We start from the raw sequence: 14,094 nt of genomic DNA on the forward strand, positions 1-14,094 counted from the left end.
GCTATATTTTTTCATAAATGAACTTTATCATATTCTTAATTGAAAAATGAAATAAAAAATGGGGTCACCGTTCATTTAAGCTCACAATCTGCCTCCGAAAGAAGCATACATTTTTTTATAATGTCCTTTTTTTTTCTGTTGAACTAATCATAAGGAGAAATAGAGGTAATATCAAAATAAAAAAAAATACTAAATTACAGAAATCGCATAAATTTTACAATTATTTAGTTATGTACAGCGTATTTGAAAACAATAATAAAAAATCATGTAGGTTACCGATTCGTTACAAAAGATATTTTCAATTTTAATGCAAAAAAGGCATTTTCGCACCAAAGGGAGATACTTTGGAGCTTTTTAAATGCTATAAACATTTTAAAAGTCATCTAAAGCCAAACAGAATCGATTTTTATGGTTGATTTTTGTACCATATCTTAAAGTAATAACTAATAGTGTAATAAATAAAATTTGTAATGAAAAAAAACAAATGTTTAATTTTTTGCGGAAATTTTTATACCGCGAGCCTCCTTAGAGGGGGGATAGGACCTTTATCGGGACTCCGGGATCGGGTGTTTTTAAGCTCGGGATTTCGGGATTGACCTTTTCGGGATCCGGGAATTCTTTTTTCGAATTTCGGGACCTCGGGATTCGTTTTTTTTTAGGCCCGGGATTTCGGGATTTCGTGTTTTTAAGCCCGGGATTTCGGGATCAGGACCCCTCCTACCCTCCCTCTCCTTAGGTTTAAAAAACTTTATATACAGGTGAAACTATGAATTTCAAAAACAAGTTTTTAAAATTATGTGCTATATACATCATTTAAAAATCTACCTTGGTTAAAATGATTTAGGATTATCATACTAACAGTTTTACCACATGTTTAATAAATTAAAAGATTTCAAAATATAAAAAAAAAAAGAAAAAAAAAGGAAATTGAAAACAAAATTCCGGTGCGTTTCTTATGCATTTGGTGACAGAAACTTTGAGAACATTTTTCTATTTCTATGAGGTCATCTGCTTTTAGATGAGATAATGTAAAGTAGATGTTGATAACTTTGAGTAGTCCATTATAATTTGAAGCACATCCTCCGGACCTCTTTATAATTAGCTCTATTACCTCCCCCTTTTAACACGGTTACAGATAGAAGTTTGTTCATCTGTTTTTGTCTAACACTCTCCAGACACTCACATTCCAGCAAAAATGAGTAATGACCTCTTCAGCTTTGGTACAGAGTTAACATGTTCCCTGATGTTGGATTTTTGATAAATTTTGCTGTAGTTGTCTGAAGCATATATGTTCTGGTTATTAGCCTACTTTTGACTTCTGCTTTTCGAATGTCATTCTGATTGTTTCTGACAGATTTCCAGATGTTATGGGTTTTCAGTAGGATTTTCTTGGAATGACAAGTATTTAATTGTTGTTTTTGTTCGGCATTCCTTTTTCAAAATGTTTGAATTGTATATATTAATGGCTCTTTTCGGCATTTTTTTTCCATTCGTATTTTGATGGCGGTTTTTCTATAATATCTTTTTGATTTGGAAAATTATATTTATTTAAGATTTTTTTTAATGTCTGAGATAGTTTGAAGGAGAATATACAGGACAGAGGATGCAGTCCTGTTGGGTAGACTAAGTAATTGTTTAAATATTTTTCTCTGAAGTTTTTCTAGCTCATACTAGTATGTCAGCTTTTGTGCAAATTCAGTGTACTTCCGTACCATAGAGATATCTTGGAACTACATGTTTTCCAGATTTTGCAGAGTACTAGCGGACACATTCCTGTACGTTTATGCAGGCCATCACAGGACAGATAAAACCAGTAATTTATTTTTCCACCTTTTCGTCTGTGACTTTTGTTTTAACCACCAAATTGTTGAAAATGAACACACCAATAATTGGTTTATAAATTACATTCACTGGTGACTTCAAGAACCCATTAATAGTTGTATGTAACTATTTTGTTATGTTGATTAATTTGATCTCTTTTCAGTTTATTATACTATATAATATATATAGATGATCATAGATATCAGAAGATGTGTTATGAGTGCCAATGAGACAACCCTCAAACCAAGTCACAATTTGTAATAGTAAACCATTAAAGGTCAAAGTACGGCCGAGCTTCAACACGGAGCCTTGGCTCATACCGTGCAGCAAGCTATAAAGGACCCCTTAATTGACTAGCGAAAACCACTCAAACGGGAAAACCAACGGTTGAATCTATATAAAAACCATGTTTTCCGCAGGGCGAAGCTTTATACGACAGCAGACGTCGAACCATGAACAGTTGGGGCAGGTATGGACACAACCTTCAAGCTTGATACAACTCTGAATTTGGATTGCGATCAAATTTTTGACATAAAACGAGTTTCTGACACAAAACAAATGTCAAGATCTGACACATCTATTGCGCAATATTGTGCAATTAAAGATTTCTCCTTTTAACTTTTTTTTTAAAAATATTGAATTTGAGAAATTTGGGAAAAAAATTGAAAACAACTACCACCCCCCTATTTTTTAGTTCAAAACCTAACATTTCTTTATACATAATATACAAGTAGTGTAAGGGAGGTTAATGCGAACATACCCAACATTGTATGTTAAATGTTTTAGAATTACCTCTCTAACACTGCTTTTAAATTGTCTTAATTGTCCATTGACCAGAAATACCTAGTTTTTCCCCTTTTTGAATTCCGAAACATATTGAGCCATAATTTACCAAAGTCAATACTAACCATCCCTTCGTGGTATGGAAACTTGTGCTTTAATTTCAGAGAGATTCATACACTTAAACATAAGTTATTGTTTGAAAAATACAAAATGATTATTTTGGGCCCCCTTTTTGGCCTCTAATTCCTAAACTATTGGGACCATACCCCCACCCCCAAAAAAAATCAATCCCAACCTTCCTTTATTGGTATTGAACCTTCTTGTGAAAATTTATAGAGATCCATGCATTCACTTAAACACAAGTTATTGTCTGTAAGCTAGAAAAATGCTTCTTTTTATCCCTTTTTTGGTCCCTTATTCCTCGGGAAAATTAACCCCAAACTGAAGCCCAGCCTTCCCTGTAACTTGAATATATGGTACACTTTCAGAGATATCCATACAGTTACACACAAGTTATTGTCTTGAAACTAGAAAATGCCGGTTTTTGGCCCCTTATTAGCCCTTAATTCCTTGACTGTTTGCCCAATAATCCCTTAACATAAATCCCAACCTTCAACTTATGGTAATAAACATTGTGGTACAATTTCAGAACAATTGAAAAACTAATACACAACTTTTTGTCCTGAAACTAGATAAATGCTGTTTTTGGCCCATTTGGGCCCCTAATTCCTAAACTTTTGGGACCATAACCCCCAAAATCAATCCCAAACTTCCTTTTGTGGTTATAAACATTGTGTTAAAATTTTATTGAAAAGTTATTATCCGGAAACAATCCGTCTTCGGACGACGCTGACGACGACGACGTGAGACCAATATACGACCAATTTTTTTTTTAATTTTTGCGGTCGTAAAAAAACAAGAAACGAGAATCACTTATGAACCGCATAAAAAAACGACAACTACTGAACACCAGATTCCTGATTTAAGACAGGCGCAAACAAATGCAGCGGGTTTAAACGCGTTAATAGGTACCAACCTTCATCCTTACATGTATACATGTGTCTCTAGAAATGGACAGTTCGCAAAAGGGAATCTAAAATGCTCTCTGTTGTCGACAATTTGTTTTAGTTTTTTTTAGTTCAAACGGCCCTTATTGTCATTGTCTAGATGTAAGTTAAACTATGATACAACTTTAACTGTATCAGAAAAAAGTTAAATCACAAAAATACTGAACTCCGAGGAAAATTCACAACGGAAAGTCCCTAATCAAATTGCAAAATTATAAGTACTCACACATCAAACGAATGGATAACAACTGTCATATTCCTGACTTGGTACAGGCATTTTCTTATGTAGAAAATGGTGGATTGAACCTGGTTTTATAGCGCCAAGACTCTCACTTGTACGACAGTCGCTTTAAATTTCATTATAATGACAACGATGAGTGAACAAAACAAACAGATGCAATAGGAAAAAATGTCCCAAATAGGGGTGCAAAAACAACACTCATCAGTGTTTACCTTTATTTCAAAATCGATGGAATACGGATGTGTTTAACTTAGCCACCACTTTGAATTATCAAGTAAGAGGACATTTTTAGGGAAACTTGAATTTTAACAATATTCTTTCTATTCTGCTCTGTATGTAATCTGCTTTATATACATAAAGGTATAAACCGACAAGAACAAATGCATAGTTTGTTCCCATAGGAATGCCGATTAAAAAAAACATATCCTCAAAACGTAACAAGTATTTTTTAATCAAGAAATCAATCATCTTGAAATGTCAAAAGTATGATTTATCAGTCCATAAAATAAATGTTGTCCATTCTTTAATGGTACAAAGTTTGGTCCATTCTTTCGATTTGTTTTTACATGCATTGAAAGTGCAAGGTTATAAAGTTCAAATTATTTATAGATACTATTGCAAGATGAAAGAGACTTAGATTGTATGTTTCCTAACAGGTCTTTGAAACTTTTTTTTTAGTATCCACATATACTGTCGTAACATAAAGTTACAGTTAGCTAAAAATGGGAGACAACTCTAGAGATAAGTTTTTCTTTTACGATTTTCGTTCAGTATAAGGTCAGCCTTACTTCAAATTAACTAATCATTAGTACGTTGATATTGAGGTAAAAAATCAAAGCATAAATGAAATAGTTCTTTCATCTATTTTGATATGTTATAAAGTATTTAAACAGACTCAGTTTTAAAAAAAAATCAAGAAATTGAACAATTTGAAAGTAAATAAACATCTGCCAGGACGAGGACGGTATATATAACTTATAATGTCTTAACTTTGAAATTTGTTTCATTTAGCAACATTCCAACAGCGCTTCCACTGCAATGGTTAATTTTTGTATTCTTGTTTTTCGCAACTAGTTTCAGAACTAGTTTCCTATCATGACTTCTTTAATAGATGGTTGTTGCTTACAAGGAATATTTAAACTAAGAGTTCCCAGTGGTAATGTTGATATCACCTTTTTCGAAAAATTTACGGATGACGTGCGAGTTGGTTGCTAATGTGCTTTGTCCATATAACGTTTTATTTGTGTTTCTTTGTTACATATTTGTTTGTTTTATAGGGATTACGATTATAACGCAATGTTGACTGCTGTACCACAATTGTTGACATTTTTACCTATTGTGTCTGTTTTTTTTATTCACACAACGTTGTCAGTACAATGGAATGTTATGCGACTGTCATGCAAGTAAGAGGTTTTGCTAGCTATAAACCCAGGTTTAATCCACCATTTCTACATATAAGAAAATGCCTGTACCACACCAGGAATATGACAGTTGTTATCAATTCGTTTGGTATGTTTGATATTTTGATTTTGCCATTTGATTACGGACTTTCCGTATTTAATTTTCCTCGGAGTTTGGTATTTTTGTTATTTTACCTATTTCCATGTGGAGGATATATCTTCGAGTTGAAACATCATTTCAGAACTAGTTTCCTATCATGACTTCTTTAATAGATGGTTGTTGCTTACAAGGAATATTTAAACTAAGAGTTCCCAGTGGTAATGTTGATATCACCTTTTTCGAAAAATTTACGGATGACGTGCGAGTTGGTTGCCTGTTATGAAATATATGTTTCACAGATAATGACGTATGCTTCAATTGTCGTAACCACAATTCCGTCCACATATACTCAAATATAGCATCATCAAATAAGATTTTTTTGCCGAATTTGAACTTACATGAGCAACAAGACGGTTGCCACAAGAAAAACACGATCTACTTATTCTCCCAGAGCACCCGAGACCATATCAGGATTTTGGCGCGGATCGTGTTGCTTATTTATAAACATAAACAAACAGCATTTTACCATTTTGATTTCTCTACATTCATTAAAGTTAAATGGAACTTCAAATTAAAAAAAAAGTTGAATATGATGTTTTATATACTTGAATGGCCAAGTTTTACTCTAAAAGAAGTGAAGGTCAACCTTTTTTTAAAAAGAAATTCCCTTACATTATTAAAATCTTCATAAATATGCAATTTATGATTTACTGACTTCCCAGACACTAATTCGCCGATATCTTCCCGAATGCAGTTACCTTAAGGGAAAACGGAGAAGGAAGTCAACTTTAATAGGAGCGCTGTGATTGGATGTCAAGAAATTGAACAGTTTTAAAGTAAATAAACATCTGCCAGGGTACAATATACTTTTTCATTAATCTATGAATAGCTGTAAATAAAAACAAATGTCATGGCTCTTTCAATACACGTATCCTGGTATCTACGATGAGTCAATGTACAACCACAGGGTCGATTCCACTGGTGGATTTTTTTAATATTACCCGAGATTATCAGCACTTCTCTGTTGACTTGAATTATCATTGATATGGTCACACTTATACATAAACTGTTTACAAAACTTAGATTTTTGTATGGTGGCTGGAAGCGGTCATTTCACCTTTTTGCCTTTTCGCGTTTCTCCTTTCACTTTGCAAACGCGAAATCGAGAAATCGGGAAATCGAAAAAGCGAAATCGAGAAATTGAGAAATCAGGAAATCGGGAAATCGGGAAGTCGGGAAAGCGTGAAAGCGAAAACGCGAAATCAAGAAAGCAAAAACGCGAAAACGCGAAACCGAAAACGGGAAATGAAATAGATTTCTCGATTTCTCGACATATTATGTAAGGCATTTCTATCTCAGGAATAGATTTCCTTAGCTGTATTTGGGAAAACTTTTAGGAATTTCGACTTCGTATCTTAATTGGGTTTTTTATAACTTTTTTCATTCGAGCGTCACTGATGAGTTTTGGTAGAGGTTTGCGTTCCGCGCGTCTGGCGTAACAACAAAATATCAATGTTGGTGTCTATGATGAGTTTATTTTAACATTGCCACACAAGCAGGAGGTTTGGGAAGTCATAAAAACCAGGTTCAAACCACCATTTATTATATTAAAAATGTCATGCACCAAGTCAGAAATATGGCGGTTATTATCAAATAATTCGAATATTTGTGTATGTATGCTTATACGCATAGCAATTTTTTTAATAACAGGCGAAACAAACAAATTTAGATATCATTTAAAGGACAAAAAATAGTACTGTGGTTCAAAAAAATAAATTGACATTAGTAAATATTTCATAATTGTAAAATAACGTGAATAATACCACGTTTTAGTGAATATTATGGGAATAAAGTCTGTAAATGGGTTGGACAATTAAAATTGTGTCAGTTAAGAGTTATTTAGCCACGGCAATAATTTTGCTACCTTTATATTTTCCTTTTGAAAAATTTAAGAATGAGATGTTCCTGAGTAAACAAAATTGACAATACGGTGCCACAGTATCCTAGAAAGAGCATTTTTATTTTGATTTTCTTTGCATTTTATTGAAGGGTGTGTCACTTCAATATAGCGTGATATGGATTGGCCTCTGGAATATGCATGAATTTTTTATTGACGTTTTCAATCAGCCTTAATTTTTGTGTCTGTTCGAAATAGCACGTTCTCAATTCCGACTATGTGTCTTTCTAATACAACACAGGGTACATATAACGTGTTCTCGTTCACATATGAACATGATATTTGTCACTGGGCGTTAAACCCTAATTCGTCAGCATCATCCAATTGGTTCTTTTCTTCTATTACTTAATCATATGTTGTTTACAAATCACTCTAAAGAAGTAAACGGAAAGGAGCGAATGCAGCTACATTTGGTTATTTTAAGTTTCACGTTTAGTTCCTTTCTACATAAGAGCAGAGGAGAACTACAATTGTCTATGGTGGCCGCTGAAGTCCATTTCGCGTTTTCGCGATTTCGCCTTTCATATTCTATAGGGCGAAAACGCGAAATCGCGAAAAGGCGAAATCGCGAAGTCGAAAACGCGAAAACGCGAAGTCGAAAACAAGAAATCGGTTTCGCGTTTTCGCGTTTTCGACTTTGCAATTTCGCGTTTTCGCCATAAAGAATATGTAAGGCGAAAACACTAAAACGCAAAATGGCATTAACCTGCTACTATAGTTGTCCGCATGTAAACTTCTAGAAAAGAGGGACGAAAGATACCAAAGGGACAGTCAAACTCATAAATCTAAAACAAACTGACAACGCCATGGCTAAAAATGAAAAAGACAAACAGAAAAACAATAGTACACATGACACAACATAGAAAACTAAAGAATAAACAACACGAACCCCACCAAAAACTAGGGGTGATCTCAGGTGCTCCGGAAGGGTAAGCAGATCCTGCTCCACATGTGGCACCCGTCGTGTTGCTTATGTGATTACAAATCCGGTAAATAGTCTAATTCGGTAGGTCACATTCATGAAAGGGAAGGGAATTGTAGTTACGACGTAAGGAACATATCCGATATCATTTGTGAAACGGTTATTCCATAACGGTCAACCAACTCGTGATGGCGTCCGTAAAATTTACGAAGGGATGATTTCAACTTCACCATTTGGAACTCTTGGTTTAATAGCTTCCTTGTGAGCAGTAACCCTCTATCAAGAAAATCATGATAGGAAACGCAAGCAAATTTGTCACCAATATAAGTACATCGCAATCCTCCGTTACTGTTTCAACAGCCATCGGTGTTTCATGTGTGTATTCTTAAACAAGTATTATTTTTCTCTCGTTTTTAGCAATGTATCACTCTCTACTGTCCTTATATATTATTCTATATTCTGCGTTTCCATCCAGATTCTCGTGTATACCATGAGGGTCCGGATTGGGGATATTGTTTATTTCTGTATTTTTTAAATTGTTATGTCATTTTTTTCTACATTTTATTTATCTTACTCATTATTTTTTCTTTATTTTTTCATATTTTGTCATCCCAATATATTTTACTTACTGATGTTTAGTTACATTACGACGTTTATCTCTGATTTATATACTGGTTACCAATGTAGATGACAAATTTGTGTCATTCATGACAATTAAACAAAATCAACATGATATATGCGATTATTCTTGGATGAAATTAATATTACTTTAATATTACTCTTTTTGAAACCATTTTTATCAATTTTCAATTGCATGTGTTGTTTTCGTATATGCTATGTTTCATTGCTCATGTGTTGTTTTCGTATATTTTAACCGCTCGTCTTGGTCCTACTCATTTGATCCGATAACACCCCATATAGCAATAAAATTATACTTTTATTGCCATTCATAACTCTTAACAGACCGGATTTTATACATCCGACCCATTAACAGACCAGGTTTTAAATAAAGATTGATTTATGTCACCAAAATACAGATTTTCGTGTAGATTTTTCACACAATGATATCAATATGGTTAACAAACATTATGCCTTTCTTTTTTCGATGTTCAAAATATTGAATGCAAGTAAATTTAACCAATGTGTCATTTTGTGTACATTTTATGTGTGTAAAATGTGTATAAATTTATTGATGAGTAATCCGCCTTTTCATTTTATAGATCGTACATCGAAGCTAGGAAAATAATAATTACACCAGTGAATTCAGTACATTGAATTGTTTTGTTAGACATGAATACTTTTTATAATGAAAATATATTTAGAAAGTTATACAATGAAACATGCTGAACTTTCAATGATTTTCTCGATAACACCTGATTAACAGACTTTAGCCAACCCGATTAACAGACCCACCGCCGATATAGCCGCATACTCAATATAGATTAACCGACCAATCTCTCGGTTAGCCGAGTGTCGGCCGTGCAGCAGTGTCATCGACCCAGTGGTGTAAATAGTTATCAAAGGTACCAGGATTATAATTTAGTACGCCAGACGCGCGTTTCGTCTACAAAAGACTCATCAGTGACGCTCATATCAAAATAAGTATAAAGCAAAACAAGTACAAAGTTGAAGAGCATTAAGGATCCAAAATTCCAAAAAGTTGTGCCAAATACGGCTAAGGTAATCTATGTCTGGGCTAAGAAAATCCTTAGTTTTTCGAAAAATTTATATAAGACTCATCAGTGACGCTCATATCAAAATATCTTTTAAAGCCAAACAAGTATAAAGTTGAAGAGCAAACCTTCACCAAGAAAATAATGATTGAAAATACAAGGTAATGCATGTCGTGTCAATTGAGGGATATGAACTCAATATTCAGGCGCTACAGGAATATGTTGCTACTAAAAAAAATTAAAAGTTCACATTTAGTAAGATCAGAGACATATAATACAATTGTATTATATGTCTCTGGTAAGATGAACTCCAAATCGTTTCTCGTAGTTTTGTTCTCAACCTGACCCTCATTGTCAATTTTTGTTTAAATGTAAGTCGATGTAAAAGGCATTTCGATGAGCTAAATTCGATCATCAGTGACTAAACTTTGAATTCATTTATCCTAGCCTGTTTAGGGACAACTATTTCCTTCGGTGCTGCAAACGTGCCTTCCATTCTTCCCTTCTTTTCGGCTACTTGTATTTATAAAAAAATGTGTTGTGATTGCCAATGAGACAACTCTCCACAAGAGACCAACATGACAAAGAAATTAACAACTATAGGTCACCATACGGTCTTTAACAATCAGTAAAGCTTAGCATGCATTTAAATTACGAGGCTGATAGAATCTGTTGACACAGATGATATAACTATACTCATATAGCCAAGACAGGACACAGTAAAACTATATTATGTTTTAAATGAATAAGAAATGTAGAATTACATGTACTAACAATCATTTTCTTTATTAGGAACCATACTGACTATTGACCATTATGTAATACACATCATTCATCATGGTTGTAGTAGAAAGCTTTATTAAGATGATTATTTCTCATGGTACACCATCTGCTCTAAGGATGGCACATAGAGAACTTCTTTTACTACTGTCAAAGGTTTTTTTTTTTAAGTTAGAGTGATATTTTGGGCAATTTGATTATACTGATAAATATTCTTTCATAGTATAATAGTGATATGACTGCATGGTGTGAATTCATTGTTGACCACTAGGTGACTTATGGATATATGAGTTGAAGTATAAACTTTGAAATCATTACAGTTCTTAAGATATAGAGAAGACATGATCTGTACCATAGGACATGGGGTTGTCAACCAAAACCAAAGTGTTTGACCTAGACCTTTAACCTAGGAAGTTGTACATACATGTCATGTATAAACTTTGAAATCATAGTGGTTCTCGAGATATAGAGTAGACACGATCTTTACCATAGGACATTGAGTTGTTGAATGAAATCTAAGTGACCTTGAACCTTGACCTAGGAAGTTATAAAAACATTATGACACCCCCCCCCCCCCCCCCCCTGGTGTTGTTCAACAAACAAGTCAAAAATAAACGTTGAAATCATAATGGTTCTCTAGAGCACACACAGTCTTTACCATAGGACATGGGGTTGTCAACTGAAACTAAAGTTTTTGACCTTGAATTTTGACCTAGGAAGTTGTACAAACATTATGGCACACCCTCTGGTGTTGGTTAATATACATGTCAAGTATAAAGTATGAAATAATAACGGTTCTCTAAGAGTGGACACAGTTTGGAACAGAGGGACCGACATGGGGTTGTCAACTAAAACACACATTTTTTTACCTTGACATTTGATATCTGGTAAAAAAAAGATAAAAAGTATCATAAATTCAAAGTTTATTAAAAAAGCAACAACAATAACAAAGCTAAATAAATATAAAAACACACAGATCTAAATAAACATACTTTACAAAAATATCTATTTCTATAAATAACTATCACATATTACAGGTAATTGTTAAATTTAACCAACATAAGCTGAGACAAAATGAATGTGTACCCTGTGTTTGGGACCTTTGATGATATGATGTAAACTATATATGAAAGATAAATATCACTGTAATCACACTCCTCCCTCTTGTAATTGATTAACTTCATGTATATGATTTTTTTTATCTTCACTCTGAGATAATCAAGAATATTCCATAAAATCCTAGAAGCTGCAAAGTTGATACATCATAATCTGTAACTGTACAAAGTGTGGTTTAAATTGTACAAAGGACTTTCAAGTTAGTTCAACAGAAAATTGACCTTTCCAATACTATTTGGTCAATAACTAGTAAAATAGCTTAGCTGACAGAAAATGACAAGAGCTGGTATTACAAGTTGCAAATCAGACCACCCTTTTCTTGAAAAAATTGATTGATTATATAGGGATTCACTGAAGTATGACCGGAGTGACACCCCTCTTAGGTAGTCAGTAGGCCCCCACTTATGAAAAAATCTGGATCTGCCACTGCATATTTTTTTAGATTGCAAAGTTCAAAGGCTTAAAAAAAGACATATCTTAACGTTGATCAACAGAGGAAAACACAAATAACAAAGACTGTATTAAAGAGAAATCTCCAGAAAAAGTAAGTTGAATAATTATTTAAAATAATTATATGCTCATATCTACATGGTATTTCATTTTTATTAAAGTTTTACTACATTCCAAAACATAATGTAGAAAAAGTGAAGATTACAATAAATTTGTGATTTTTTTTTTAAAGTATTTGTAGATCAAAATCTTAAAACTCTGCAATAACTGAATTAATTCTCTTAGTGTATCTCCTCCTTTTGTCCATTTTGAAAATGGGTTTATATTTAATTTTACAATAAGGACGTTAAAAAAAATTAATCATTATAATAATACAAAAAAATCTTTGGAACTTTATCAGCACATCAGACATTCAATTTTTATTACACTTTTTTGTGAATATGGATTAATTTTCACAACAACAGAGTTTAAAAATTATATAATACAATGCATTCATTAACTGAATCTTTGTTTTATATGGCACTACGAACATAAGCATGCATTAACTATATATATCTAAGGACTATTAAGATCAAATTTACATTTGACCTACTGTTGTAAAAAATATTTTGAACCATACGATTTCATGTAAAAATATAAATCTTAGCCATTAATCTGATGTTGAGACCCCCTCCTGTACAACTAGGACAGTGAAATCAGGTGTAATATTTCTGTAAAATCAACAGATGATACAGGCTGCCAAGTGATGATATTGTCTGTTATAAAGAACATTAACACATATCTGTCTTCTCTGTACTCTCATGAGGAGGCTCTTTCTCAAATGAATGAGTTTGAGTTGCCTCCCCTTCTTGCCGGACTAGATGTTGATTTAAAAGTTCATCAGGACATTGTGAATCAGCTGAATAATACTCAGATTTTTCACTACTGCCTTTACTCTCTGACCCATTCAATGATGATTCTAAGGACCGTCCTTGTTTGACTGGTACATGATGTTTTAAAGTTTTGTCAGAGCCAGAATCATTTCTCTTTGTATCTTCTAATTCCTCTTTTGATTCACCATACTCAGAACCAGTCTCAGAATCGGCAGTAGTTTCAGATATTTCACTCTCTAAAGATGGAGGTAAAATTTGTTGTGGAGTAACTATAGTAACATCTCCAAACCTGACTGAATCAACAGAGATGTTATCCACAAAATGTTTAACGTCTTTCCTTTGACCATTTGATAATTCAGCACTCCCCTCATTGCCAGATCTGCCTGAATAACTAGACCAACCATTTGAACTTTTTTCTGACATATTATCTTCTTTGTCTTTTTGTGATATAACATCTCCTATCTGGTTGTCATGTGAATTTCTATTGGATGATATTACGTTTTGAACTGGTTGCTGATTGGTCAAATACCTAATGGAATTTTTCAACTGCTCTTGGCCGTTTCCATTATTCACTATACCCGCCTCCTTAGCTAGACCATAAAAAATGCTCTTTTCATTGGCTAACAGGTTATTCGGGTTGTCAACTTCAACTATCCTTCCTTTATCCATTACAACAATTCTACAAAAGTGTGAAAATATATAAAGTGCCAATACTTGACTACATACCTGCAAACTTTTTTTTAAAGTTGTGTACTATAAAGTTCAGATATGACAAACTTTAGGATACTCCAATTGCACCTACTTTGATAGTTATTTTCACCTATGTTTGTTTAAGAACCAAAAAAAATTTTCCATTCTGTGTTGGTTTTTAAGATGAAAGCTAATATTTAGTCCTTAAATTAAAAGAGTATA

The 14,094-nt window shown here is 33.3% G+C and overlaps 1 protein-coding gene across 1 annotated transcript in view; it reads right to left on the minus strand.

Moving 5' to 3' along the window:
* Window positions 1-11,657: 11,657 nt before the first annotated feature.
* The window catches only part of LOC139511430 (multidrug resistance-associated protein 1-like), a 57,104-nt gene continuing 54,667 nt past the window's right edge, over window positions 11,658-14,094 (minus strand). Inside the window, exon 30 of the mRNA XM_071298175.1 lies at window positions 11,658-13,861. Within this exon, the coding sequence (XP_071154276.1) occupies window positions 13,081-13,861 (781 nt within the window). The 3' untranslated portion in view covers window positions 11,658-13,080. The remainder of the gene's footprint in view (window positions 13,862-14,094) is intronic.

The sequence above is a fragment of the Mytilus edulis genome, chromosome 2, assembly GCF_963676685.1.
Source record: "Mytilus edulis chromosome 2, xbMytEdul2.2, whole genome shotgun sequence".
NCBI lineage: Eukaryota > Metazoa > Mollusca > Bivalvia > Mytilida > Mytilidae > Mytilus > Mytilus edulis.